This window comes from Styela clava, chromosome 10 (assembly GCF_964204865.1).
Source record: "Styela clava chromosome 10, kaStyClav1.hap1.2, whole genome shotgun sequence".
Classification (NCBI taxonomy): domain Eukaryota; kingdom Metazoa; phylum Chordata; class Ascidiacea; order Stolidobranchia; family Styelidae; genus Styela; species Styela clava.
In genome coordinates, this window is record NC_135259.1 from 21,373,981 (window position 1) to 21,387,809 (window position 13,829).

General features: G+C 37.6%; 1 protein-coding gene across 1 annotated transcript; it reads left to right on the top strand.

The window, feature by feature from the left end:
* The first annotated feature begins 203 nt into the window (after positions 1-203).
* LOC120337776 (uncharacterized) lies at positions 204-13,249 on the top strand. The gene is made up of 13 exons (XM_039405660.2): positions 204-331; positions 1,806-2,041; positions 2,763-2,936; positions 4,414-4,477; positions 5,256-5,378; positions 6,138-6,289; positions 6,751-6,893; positions 7,326-7,406; positions 8,148-8,184; positions 10,480-10,555; positions 10,935-11,069; positions 11,462-11,548; positions 12,728-13,249. Exons 1-13 carry the CDS (start codon positions 275-277, stop codon positions 12,842-12,844), a joined length of 1,482 nt encoding a protein of 493 aa, XP_039261594.2. The 5' UTR covers positions 204-274; the 3' UTR covers positions 12,845-13,249.
* Positions 13,250-13,829: the final 580 nt, after the last annotated feature.

Sequence of the window (13,829 nt, forward strand, 5' to 3'; positions counted from 1 at the left end):
ATTTCTCATTTTGTGTTATAACTATCAGCTTCGGGTGGTTTTCTGAAATGACAGAACCCGCTTTTCCCTATGTCGGTGTCTAAAAGCGCCAATTTCTCAATTTAAATTTATTTTGCAAGTTACTGTTTCGACTTTAACAATTACGACTAATTGGAATGAATTTAATCAAATATTTTTATCTTTTGTTGGCAGTCGTTGTGGTATCCATTTGTATTCATTTTGCAGGTTTTCGTTTATACTTGTAGTTTTAACTCTATGCTTTCAAATAATTGAAATGGATTTTTTCGAATATCTTCATCTGTTGTTGGCAGTGGTTCTAGTATTTAAAACTGTAAGTATAACTCTCTAACTTATTGCTGTTTTTTTTTTGGTCGTGTTGACTTCAATCGGCCTTCACTACTCACATATGATGTACCAATATATTTGTAAATGCGTATGATTTCAATAGCTCTCTGAATTTCGATTGTCTTGTGTGAGTGTGCTCAAAGATGAGTCATCTAAACTTCAGAGTAATTGTGCGTAACGCACCACCATAATTGGACACGTTTAGTTGACAAAACGATCGTTTTGTTGTTCTTTGACACTTTTTGGACAACTAGTGGAAATATTAAAAAACCGCTTTTCTCTTTGATCACTGGAACAATTGCTTTGAAATTTTTAGTGGTTAAAGATGAAATTTTTATCCAGAAGGCTATTACTTTTATTTATTTCGAATATTTCTGTTAGCTCTGTGAGATTTGTTTTTGTTTACTATGACGTCACCGAACGTTCTGCGGGCATCGGACGCCATTTTGTGTCCTACTGTACTGCTTCGCTTGGTGTGAATATATTTGTAGACTGTGATCTGACGGTACGGTAAACCGTACTGTACTGCGAACAGACGTGTCCATATATTTGGGCGTAGCTCTGTTGTTCTTCATAGTTTCAGTAGCTTTTGGCATTCAGTCATTGTTCGTAACTTTGCTCATGACATAACATACCTATGAGTGAGTAGACGTGCTCTGAGCAAATTATCTCTTGAGATGTGTAGCTTGAGATGCCGAAGTATGTGAACCAAGATGGCAGATCAGAACGTAGTATGTGTGCCAGGTTAGGGTTAGGCCATAATTCCAGGCAGTGATGATCTGGAAAATTTGTAACAACCGGAACGCGCCTAATTCGCGAAAATGTAATATATTTACAACACGACGCGGACGTTTACAGAAAGTTTTGTCTGGTCTAAGATAGAACCGAAGAACTACAATGTAATATAAAGAAATTATCTGAACTATGTCTATGTAAAATTACAAGAATATTCATAGCGATTCGATTCAAATGTTATTATTACAAAGGTATGGGATGAATTTCCATGGGGTCAAAGGTCGGGGAAAAATCTATTACGCGTTATTGATGTACTAATTATTTGCGTGATGTGATGTAAAAAGAATTACGAATTATGATGTAACAAAACATAAATTCATAACCAGGTTTACCAGAGAAACTAGACTTTTTGTACCATGATTTTATTTTAACAACAGGAACGCAAATGCAATAAAATGTCCAACAAACGGAACGCCGTTCCGGTACGTTCCGGCTACAGCTCACCACTGCTTTCAGGTACAAATACTAAGGGAGTCACTTGGCTAGTCCCCGAACTTGTAAAATTATGGACTAACCCTAACCCGGTACACATACTGTGTTCCGGTGTCCACCATCCTGGTTCACGTACTCCGGGAGTATCGAATCTAGCACAATTAAGACTATCGCTTTAGCTGCTATGCCATCGCGCTCCCATCTCTCTTTTTATAACATTCTTATCTCCTCAGATTGTCCGAGCTGATAATAACGACCACGGAGACCAACAAAAACAACCAAAGTTGGATGAATTAGCATCGATGGAAGGACACATGAAGCCACTTGGTTCTGTCGGTCCTTATTTCCAACTTTTTATAATCGAGGGTTTCCCTTCGTCTCCCAGAAAATTTTTCAATAAATATGTCATACCGTCCACCCCAGTGGTTATGAAGAATGCGGCAAAAGTTTCACCGGCTTTTACAAAATGGTGGGTAGATTATTAGAAATTGCTATCGGTACCGGTTAGGTTTATTGCTTAATCAGCTGTTTGTCAATTGGTATCGGTTAGCCGCTTTTATACCGACTTTCACTAAATGGTTGGTGAAGTGGTGGTATTGCTAACGGTGTGTAGAGTAGGACATTGTGTCGGGTGTCTAGATGTTTTGTGAGTTGACCATCGGCTGGTTGATCGTTTAACCATTCTAATACCAGCTTTCGATAATTGATGGGTAAATTTGCAATCAGGTCAATCGCTATCGTTTACGGATATAGGCACCAATATTGGTTACTGGTATCGTTTAACCGTTTTTATACCTGATTTCATTAAATTTAAGGCAGAATTGTGACTTTATTTATGCAATTTTTCGATATCGGTTATGGCTATCTGTTTCAATGCTGATTTCTGGTATTGGTACAAGTTACCGATTATTATCCCTACTTATTGGTTCCGGTCATCGGTTCTGGGTATTGGTTCATTTTATTGACTCCGGTTTTCAAAATTCACAGGTATCGATATCTGCTATTGGCGTCGCTCGACGCAATCAGACTACTGATCATTCGTTATAATTGTTGCTTATCGTTAACGATGAATAATCTTTTATCGGTATAGTCAAATTGTTACCACGGTGTTGGCAGCGGTACCGGTTATTGGAAACGGTTTTGATTATTAGTATTATCGTCATAATTGAACGTTTTTCATTCCTTCCCAGGACGGATTCATATTTCATCAGCCATCCTGAATCCGACAGGATGGAAATATACGCTGAAGGAAGAAAAAAAGAAATTCGAACCGAACCAGGTTCGACAATGACGTTCAAACAATTTGTCGAACTTTATAACACAACTGATATGTACATGGTGCACGGACTACCGAAGCATTTGAGGTGGGTAATAATTTTTGTCCCCTATTTCAGACTTTTTCTCATTTGTATCTCCCCTTTTCACGACATGCGACACTGCAGATCATGTTTTTGACAAGACGTCCCATTTAGTTTTTGGCGCTCCAGAAGTGTGAACCGAAACCTGTGGATAAGGGGGGGGGGGGGGGGGGCAAGATGGCGGATCAGAACGTAGTATATGTACCTGGTTGGGGTTAGGCCATTATTCCAAGTACAAATACTACTAGTCCCCGAAAATCGTAATAGAACTAAAATTAGGAAAATCGGATTGAAATTATGGCCTAACCCTGACCTGTTACACATACTAGGAGAGTACCATTTTTTTTTCACCCCATTCGGAAGACAAGCATCATTCAAAACTTTGAAATAAATTCAATTTGTCGCTTAAGATCGTTTTATTAGGACATTGGACTTCGATATCCCCTGTCAAGGCGTTATCTATCCTGTTTATTACGACTTTGGTGAGGTCTTGGAATTGGAACACGATTATCCCTAGCCCAGGAGTGTACAACCTTTAATACGACAAGGCCGGACACACCTTTGGATAGCGGGACGCACCTTTAGCAATGCTGTATAGTCCAGTAATTGCAAGCACAAAAATTTGGGTATTGATCTCATGACAGGCGTTGTTCGCTTTGCAAAAACTAACTGTTAAAGCATTGTAACGTCATAGATAATAAATTGGACTCTGGTATAGGCTTCGCAAAGAGATTTGAATTACTCGCAGGTACCAGATTACCCCCCCCCCCCCTCTTCCTCCAGCTCGCCGTGCCAACACATATTATTTCTTTGCACTAACCAATAGGCCATCGCGCCCATTCAAAGTATGCGCAACTTCCGTGATATTACTCAGTTTCGGATTATTCGACAACAAACCTGTCGCTAATTACATCCGGCGATTCAAGAAAGTGCAGATATATTCACGTGGCTTAAACAGACAGTCTCGAACCCGTGAAAAAAACTAAAATAAGGAAAATCGGAATAAAATTATGGCCTAACACTAATCTGGTACACACACTACGGGAATACCCAATTTTCGTAGATTGAGGCGCTCTTTAGTCTCTTAACTCTTGAAAACCAACGTTTCCTACCCGCTAGCTGTTATGGTCCAACTTAGTAATTACAAATTTCCGAATCCTCGTTTGAAATGAAAGTTTGTTGATACGCCCCTGTAATAAAAGTTATATAAAACATCATTGCCAATATAAAACAGGTGGTGACCGTACATTTGAACCCACGTACATTTGAACCCATGTGTATATCCACGGGTTCAATCTATATGCGGGTGCTAAAACCCATGGGTTAGGGTTAGTATGGGTTCAACTATCCGAAAAACAAAAAAAATTCCATAGGTGCAATAGCATACAGGTGCAATTGTCATGGGTTCAAATGTACGTGGGTTCAAACGTAATGGAACCAAAACAGGTTATACTTTACAATTAACTCTTATCGATTTCTTTAGATCAGATGTCATTATACCGCCACCGCTGCAATGTGACCCGGTCGTAGAAAACTTGTATGAAATTGTAAGTATTATTATGACCTTACCATAAGCTATTTCATAAAAATAACTTGACTATGTTATCAAAGATTAGTAAACTGATCTTCACGACAAACAAAATCTAATTTGACCAAAATTAATAAAAACGCAAATTTAGGTCCTTGTGTCCACATTCTCCATATGTTAGCAGGGGTTAGTAAGGTTTTTGGATCAGAAGCCGAAAATTTTGCCCACCGGGACTGGCGGGCCACGTAAATGTTACGTAACAAGTTACATTTCATGAACAAAATGCGTAAACTATGAACAAGAAAAACGTTAAAAGAGTTATACGGACGTTAACAAAATTTTGTCGGCAATAATTTGAAACTGCAGGCTGTGCGTGCAAAAGAAAGAGGTGTGAAAAAGCACGCCGTCGAATCGAGTGAGAAAACGTGAAATTTTGTTAACGTAACATGATAATCTGTGGCAGCCTAAGATAAAACTCACACAGATTACGATCATAATCTAACAAGGCTAAGATAAAACTTACACAGATTACGATCATAATCTAACAAGCCTATTGCACCATACAGATTTCACCAACAACAGCTACGTAGTGCACGCAGAATTTATTAAAAGCAGAAATTTATGGCAGCATCAGGCGGGCCAGATTGAATCATCCAACGGACCGGAGTTGGCCCGCGGGCCGTAGTTTGCCCATGTCAGGGTCAGAATGTAAAAACTGTTTAGTTATGCCGATTTATATTTTGCCGGGTTTTAAATGGCAAACGTCTTTTATCATATTTCGCGCCTTTTTTTTGCAGGTCACGTGGTTCAGCAGTGGGGGAACGAAATCACTTCTGCATATTGATGAAGTCGACAATTTGAACTGCTTATACAGAGGAAATAAAACATTAGTGTTCGTGAACCCACATGATCATAAAAATGTAAGTTCACAATTACATCAATAAGTAATGACGTCATCATTAGTGATGTCACTGAATATTGACGTCGAAAAATAGCTCATTACTCGCTTGGTAACAGTGAAATCAATGTTCAAAGTATGTTCAAATTTACATCCCAGAAGTTGTGACGTCTTTAATAGTGACGTCACAGAGAACTGACGTAAAAATAATCCTAACATATTGGTTTGCTATTCAATGAGATACGCGAAATTCGAAAACCAAATTTACATCAAAAATTATGTAATAACGTGTAATAATCGCTTATAGTTACGCCATGAAATAGCATAACAAGACTTTTATTCGGCGCGAAGTGAACCTATAGATCGTTTTGGTATTATGATGTTGTTGTTAATAGTCCCCCCCCCCCCCTCTTGTTCTTGTTATAATAAAAATCGCTTTTCTCTCCAATTACCAGACAAATTGCTTTGAAATATTCAGTGGTCATTGATTGTTGTTGTCACTAGAAGGTTATTACTTCAATTTATTTTAAAAGTTTTCATAGGTTTTATGAGATTAGTTTTTGTGTGTGATGACGTCTTCAGAATTAAAAATTGCGCACCTTGTGGCGGTTCCCCGTTCGTTGCTGTGTGTTGGGTAGGCGAAGTCGTGAAGACTGTGGTACCGGTAGTTTTCTATGACATATTGTACGGGTTTCGGCTTTCGTGTCCACATATTCATCGCGCATTGCTTTCTTGCTTATTGTTTGGAAAATAGGATAAAAACGATAATTACTATTCCTAGCTCTGGAAAAACCTAATCGACCGACTAGATGGCGGTTACTCATCAATGGACGTGGATGCTGTCGATTACACCAAGTTCCCTGACCTCGCTAAAGTCCGGTATTCGAAGGTTGACATGCAAGCGGGAGATTGCCTATTCATTCCTTATGGATGGTAAGAAAGTTTTTTGTTTATAGGGAATCTGATTGAAAGTCAGCTGGGAATCTGCAAGAGTCATTCGAAAACTTTGTCAAATCCCAAATCCTAAATTTTGCAAACCCCAAATTCTAACCCTGGGTGTATATGACACCATGGGCGATTCTGCATTAAAACAAAATTATTGAAAAGAAACGAACCTTCAAAATTGAAGGAGACAAGATTCGACCTTTATCACCCATAACCTTGATTAAGGCGAAGATGTGAATTACGTCAGACACATCAGATTCTCTAAACCAAAGTTTTTTGTCATATGCACAGTGACATCCTCAATACCAAACGTAACCAGATATAATAATATCTTGACGTCTTACGCATAGTGACGTCCTATATACCAAATGTGACGAATCATTCGCCAAAACCTCGCAAAATATTTCTCACACGAGTTTTTTGTCATATAAGATAACTCTCTTTCTCAGGTATCATCAAGTGAACTCATTCGGGAGCAACTTGGCAGTCAATCTCTGGTGGAAACATCGACCTCAACAATTCTTCGATTTGACGGAGGAAGTTTGCGGGGTTTTCACTGGAAGAAATACGATCGCAAACATTTCCTATCCAGGTATGATTTGGTGAATACCGATTGTATTCCATGGGCAGAAACTAAAAGCTATGACGTCATGTTGATGTCATCATTGTCTCGGATCAACGGAATTCAATTCTAGGAAGTATTTCAAGTTTTATTATGTCATATTTGGTGACGTCATTATCTTTGTTCGATAAAATAAGATGTATATACTAAAAACAAATTTTGATGTTTTGACTAATTTTAGCTCGAGGAATTTGTTGAGATTGGGATTGAATTTAGTTTTAGGAACGATGCTTTTGGCTTTTGTAACACAGTAAGTATTTTTCATAGAATGTAACTTTCTACGTCACACTTATATGACACGCCAGTTTATATGGAAAAATTGTTTGCTCTCGGTCAAAAAACCTTGCTCGCCCCTGCGTTATTCACTGATTTCACTGCTTGTAATCATGTTTTTTTTTTCAGATATGGACGAAGCAGAATACGATAAATATTTATCCGCTCCTGGCGACGACGAACCTTCGGGGGATGAATATTCAAAATACAGTGTGTAGTATGAAATATAGTAGAACATAAAATTTTCAAAATATGAAGTCAGAGTCAAGTTTTTTGAACCCGGAACCGGATTTTGGAATCACTCCGGATAGAGTTTTTCAGGGAAAAAATCGCTGCGTTTATCAGATAAACTCAATCAATGGGTACTTCCGACAAAGCGGTGTTTAGATTGAAAAACAACGTCTTCTTGAAGAAACCATAATATGCAATTCAAGAGTTCTGCTGCACACTAACACAAATGTGTTTCTGCAACGTTTTGTCTGACCAAAATCAGACTTCTTCAGACAAGCAGTTTACAACAATGACATTGTTAATGTCAGATGAAACGTTACAGAAATACATTTGTGTTTATGCGCAACAGGACTCTTGATTTGCATAGTATGGTATTTTTATACCTGCTACAGCATCTTTACTGTGCACAGACGTATTTCGATGTAATGTAACAATGTTCTCGGTTAGCAGGTTGAGAAAGTTTGTTGTTGGCCCACTTATTACCCGGTTAGAACGCCAAAATTTCTTCATTGGTTTTTGCACAAATATTAGTCATTTCCAAAAAAGTGCGAACACACCAAAATTTCTGCGCACACATACTACAAAAAATTAGAGGGAACATTGATTATAAGCATACGGATCCACTAGCATAAAGGCATTGAGGAAGGATTGGGATTTAGTCTCGCGCAACCTGTACTGATAGTTCTTGAAAAAAGTTTAGAATCTTTTTCTAAATTACAGGTAAACCGAATATTCAACCAGAAGGACAGGGCTTGACGTAAGTTATTCTTTTTTACGGTGCGACGGGTTTTTCCTCAAAAACAAAAAACTTCGCTCATTCAAACCTCTTTAAAATACTCAAACTTTAATTTAATGCTTATTGAGTAACAGTCGGAAATTATTTTGGTGCTCCCGTAGTACGTGAACCAAGATGGCGGACACTAAAACGTAGTAGGTGTATCATGTTAGGGTTAGGCCATAATTTTATTCCAATTTTCCTTATTTTAGTTCTGTTACGAGTTCGGGAACTAGCAAAGTGACTCCCGTAGTATTTGTACCTGAAATTATGGCCTCACCCTAACCTGGTACACATACTACGTTCCGGTGTCCGCCATCTCGGTTCACATACTTCGGGAGTACCCTTATTTCTGTGCTATGGATGTTTCCTCAATAGTACGATAGTTGCGATGGATAAAATTAGCTACCGTGTTCTCCCGAAAATAAGACCTAGCCTGAAAACAAGACCAAGCTCGAAAATGGTTCCCAGTGTGTAAATAAGTCCTAGTCTGAATTTTAAAAATGATTTTAATATAAGCCCTCTCCCCAAAATAAGACCTAGTCCAGGGGTGGGCAACCTTCTTCGGCTCGCGTGCCAAGATCGGCTAAATTTAACGACAAAATTCTTCCGCGGGTCGACCAATAATAAAAACAATTCTTTGCTACTTTCAAAGCAAAGATAAGATACACAATAATAAACCCTTTAAACAAGTGCAGACAGATTTACTATTCGGGAAAATATCAGTCCGACAAGTAGATTTGATTACTTTTCCTTTTCTATAATATCAGTGAGACTTCTGCTGCTGCATTACCAATAATAGAGATATTACATTACAAGCACTCTTCTTGTATTCCCTTTCCCTATTGCTTATATTTCTTCCAAAATCAATTTATAAGAGTGAGTTAGCAAGTAACTCTAACCAACATGAGCTTTACAACTTCATAAATCAATCAGAAATGAAGAAAAAGTGTAGCACAGACCAATTATATTATGTAAGAATATAGCCAAATGAATGCTGCGCTCTTCTCGAGTGCTCACTCATTTGTTACGTCATAATATATTTATTTGTAGCCATGTGTCACGTAAAGACAAAAAAGATTTAATAAATAACGGATTGTTAAACGATAAATGAATAAACGAACACCAGGTTTCATCAGATAATTCAGAGTCTTAAAACTTTTTATCTGGTTGAGAATGATCTCATTTCCGAGCCTCGCACGCGTGCCGGATAAATGGGTTCGCGTGCCAAATTCGGCACGCGTGCCAGGGGTTGCCCACCCCTGGCCTAGTCGATAAAGCTATAAATAAGAAAACGCATTATTTATAAGTGCGTGGATATCGGTTTTCTTATTTTGTGTATTTGAAAATTTCGTAATTCTTTACTTTGTAAATTTGTTTAGATAAATGAAAAGTCTTATTTTCGGGGAAACACGGTATGAGTGCTTTTACATGGCAGGTGGCTAAACATTTTGAATCTGTATGATCGTTGTGTAATATGTGAAAGTTTTAGGCTTGAAAATCTAAAATCGTTCTGAAAATGAGCGTCATAACTTATGCAACTGGATTGTTTCCCTCGAGTGATGTTGCTTTTTTAAGCTTAAAATCGCGTTTTTCTACAACGTACCGGTAGCGACGTGAACTACCTCGGTCGATTTGAGTCGTAATTTTGAATAACCATAGACTACTGATATCGAATGTCGAATACTTATCGAAGATATTCAAATCTAATATAAAATGTTAACGATGTAATTGTATGTTTCATCACTATTAGAAACATGTTTCATCAATAACATAAAGAGTCATATGTCAGAATTGGATTCTGTGGGTATGACTTCACAATGGAAATTGGGTGATTCACCTGGAAACAAGATGGCGGCGATTGAAAAAAAAAATTCTGAGCTCATTCGAATATTTTTCTACTCGATTCGAAATGCGCAGCTCTATTGATTGTAATACGTTTATGATTCAACAAATGCGGATCAACCCGCAGAAATATTTACTTCATATTTTTCTGTTTCGTACAATTCACGAAAACACCCTTATATGACATTCGGAACACACCAACGTATGCCATTCAGTGCAAATAGTCCAATATTCGACTTAAAATCTCATAAATAATTCAAAAATGTGGGCAGTCTTTTAAATCTTCCTGCATATTTTAACATTGATCTCTCATTTCCTCATTATTATTAAATATTGAAAGACATTTGAAGTATTATTATTAACATTAAATACATTATTTGTTATTAACGGACATCGAAACAAATTTAATTATTTGAATTTAATTTATTCCAGGGATACGGTGTACAGGGCGGTTATCAGATTCAAGAAACTAGTGAAAATTAACGGATTGAAGTATTATCTACAAAAAGTAAGTTGAATATTCTAATTAGCTTTCTTTTCATACACTGTTAATTGCGCTTAACAACTTCATGCAATCGCGGAATCGGCACAGGACGCGGAATTTTTGATGAAGTCAACACACAAAAAACTGATCCCTGATTTCAAATAAATAAAAATAATAGTTTTCTAGCTACAACAACAATCTTTAACCACAGAAAATTTGAAAGCGATTGGTCCAGTAGTGAATGAAAAAAGGATTTGTTCATAAGAAAAACAACATCAACAACATAATGAAAAATGTCCAATAATAATTTCTCATATATCAATAAATGCTTATACATAGCTCTGTTCTGAGTAGAAAACATTGTTTAAAAAATTAATTTTTACGAAAAATATTTTCTCTACAGAAATTTATACAAGATCAGATATGGGACGACCGTTGTCAGGAAATTCTGATAAATTTCTTCGGTTTGTTGGATCAGAATAACGACACCGCACTTACAAGGATAGACGCTAAACTGTTTCATGAGAAAGATGATGAGGTAAGTTTCATTGGCCCAAAACATCAGCCTACCATTGGCGTAGCCCCGAATTTTCAAGTGGAGGGATCTGAAATTTCTAATTTCCAAGTCTTAGATCCGCTAATTTCCAAGACTGTATCAGCTAGCGGATCTAAGACACTTAAGGATCTAAAAAGCGTTTCAATCTACAAGGCTTTTTTGCATTTCAAAAGAGGGGGTTCGACTCCGAACACATGCCCTCTAGCCTTGAACCCTGCATCGCGTTGGATATTTGGGCTTGGAAGGGTGCCTTGTTTGGAACGGGAGGCGTGAGAAATAAAAAGACGTCATAAAAATAGAGAGTTTTAAAGCCTCCCCTTGATTCACAACCCAGATATTTTACAATTCATTTTTTTATTTTTGTGAATTTACAGACTCTTTCCCAGTTACAAGAGAAAGGCTCTTATTTGGAAATGGAGCTCCGAGTGGCCAAGGACTCGATCGTGGCCGAAAAGAATGAGGTAAGTGACCAATTTCGTGAATTGTTTCCTATATTTTACTTTAAACAAGGCTCCCTAAACAAGGAGTAATTTTAGCATTCCGTAAATGTGTGTACCAATATGGAGGTAACTAATTTTGTTCGCCTACTTCACATCAAGTTGTGTTAAGGGACTGAAACCATTCACGTGACTAACACAGACAGTCCCTGAACTCGTAATGAAACTAAAATAAGGAAAATCGGAACGATTGGTAACCTGGAACCATTTTCCCTTTCAACTGCCTATGAGTAGGCCTGGGCATTTTCGAATACCTGAAAATTCCAGAATCGAATCGATTAATTTTTTCAAATCAAATCGAATTTTGAATACTTGGGAGTTAAATATTTGTATGTAACTTTACTTTTGTATTGGGTCTTTCAGACACATAAATTACTGGAAACGTAAAATACATCACTCAGACAGATTGCTGAGCGTTCACCCACAATAAAAGCACGTTTTCATCAATAACTTGCTACAGAAAAGAGTCATATGTCAGCATTCCGTTGAAAAAATATGGCTTCAATAAAAAAAAATTGAGAAATTTAACTCGACCATTGCCGGAAAGGAAAAAAAAACAAGACGGCGGCGATTCGAAATTTCGCTCTGAACCGATTCGAATAATTTACTATTCGATCCGATTCGAAATGCCCAACCCTACCTATGAGTTAATGCAGCGGTGTGCAACAGGCGGCCCGCGGACCACAACCCGGCCCGCCAATCCGTTTAGTGTGGCCCACGTCAACACCCAAATATTTTACCACCAAGCATAAATCCTAAGTCGACAGTTTTTAGGGCATGAAAATGCATAGTGTTTTTGTGTTCTAGCGTTAAATCTTTTTCAAATACACTGTTTTGCTGGGGGGTTTTTACGATCCACGGAAAACTTTTATATAACATATGTGTCTTTTTTAATTAAAGGGAGCACTCTTGTATGATGAATATATAGTTGCTTTTTTAACTGATAATTAAATGAAGCAATTTTTAACGAAGTATTACAATAAAATGGTGTAGTAGTTTATTCGCAGCCACTAATTTAGGAAAAACATTCAAAAATTCTTTGTTTATTTCTAATGCGAAGCCTTTTTGATGCCCATATTGATGTTTCAAAAAAAACTTGCTGTTTTCTAGGCGCTTTCTTTCTCACTTTGCTATTTTTTCTAGAAATTAGTCCAGAAGTTACTTGATCGCGGCGAACTTGACAAAGAACAGATCGCAACAATATTTGGCAACAAGTTGGTGATGCCTGCGCCGAGTCAGCATGAAAAAGACGAACTATAGGATTACTGGATGATTTGATATGTCTTTTTTGCTCTCCTCTCTCTAGGGCAGTGGTTCTTGAAGTTTTTGTGTCGCGCCTCCTTTTTAGAGTTTGTCAAGCCACGTCACAAAGCTAATAATTAATTATAGAGTGACTTCGTTTGCATGCCTTCAATTAAAAAAAATTCCCCGTTCAGTTTTATTACCTGAATAGGTTATTTCCGGTCACGAGGTGTATTCACTTTCTTGTGTGTGTGTGTGAATGTTTGATCATAATGGAATTTTGAATCTACTAGTCATAATAGCTCGTTGGTAGGTGGTCTTCTAAGCTGCAGACGGGCAGTTTGGCTAGACTGTGAGATAACCTTCGATATCATATAACTGCAGAAGCTTATATGTAAATTCTCAATGTCCGTAATACTAAAATGAAACACCAACATGTTTGCTTTGAAATCAACCAAGAAGTAGGAAAGCTTCTTCATTGCTAGTTCAATTTGCCACAACCTATCTGTGCGAATCTATTTTTTTCTGATCTTTTTACCAACAAAGCAAAATCTAGGAACCGTCCGCATGTTGACAGTGACAATCGCCTGGCCATATGAAAGACTGTGCCTTAATTGAGGAACCTAGTTAGACAGTCCCGAGCGCAAGATTCCCATTGATTTTGCACTAAAAAGCTTTGACTTTTTTGCCCATGGTTTGTTATTGCATTCTATAAAAGTCTTAAATACATAATACAATTTAACATGTCAGTTTTGTTTAGAATGATGAACAGGGAGGCCACGGGGCCACGAGTGCAAAAAGTCTCCGGAAGGGGGCCACAAGCCATAAAAGGTTGAGAACCACTGCTCTAAACAATAAAGAAATGTGAATAACCAAAATAAGGCGGGCAAGATCAAATCTAACAAGTGTTTTCATTTTTATATAGTTTCACGTCCCTCAAAAAAAGTGTCTACGCCCAGTGGCGTATCTACGTAAAATGGCGCTCATGGCAAAGTTGAAAAAT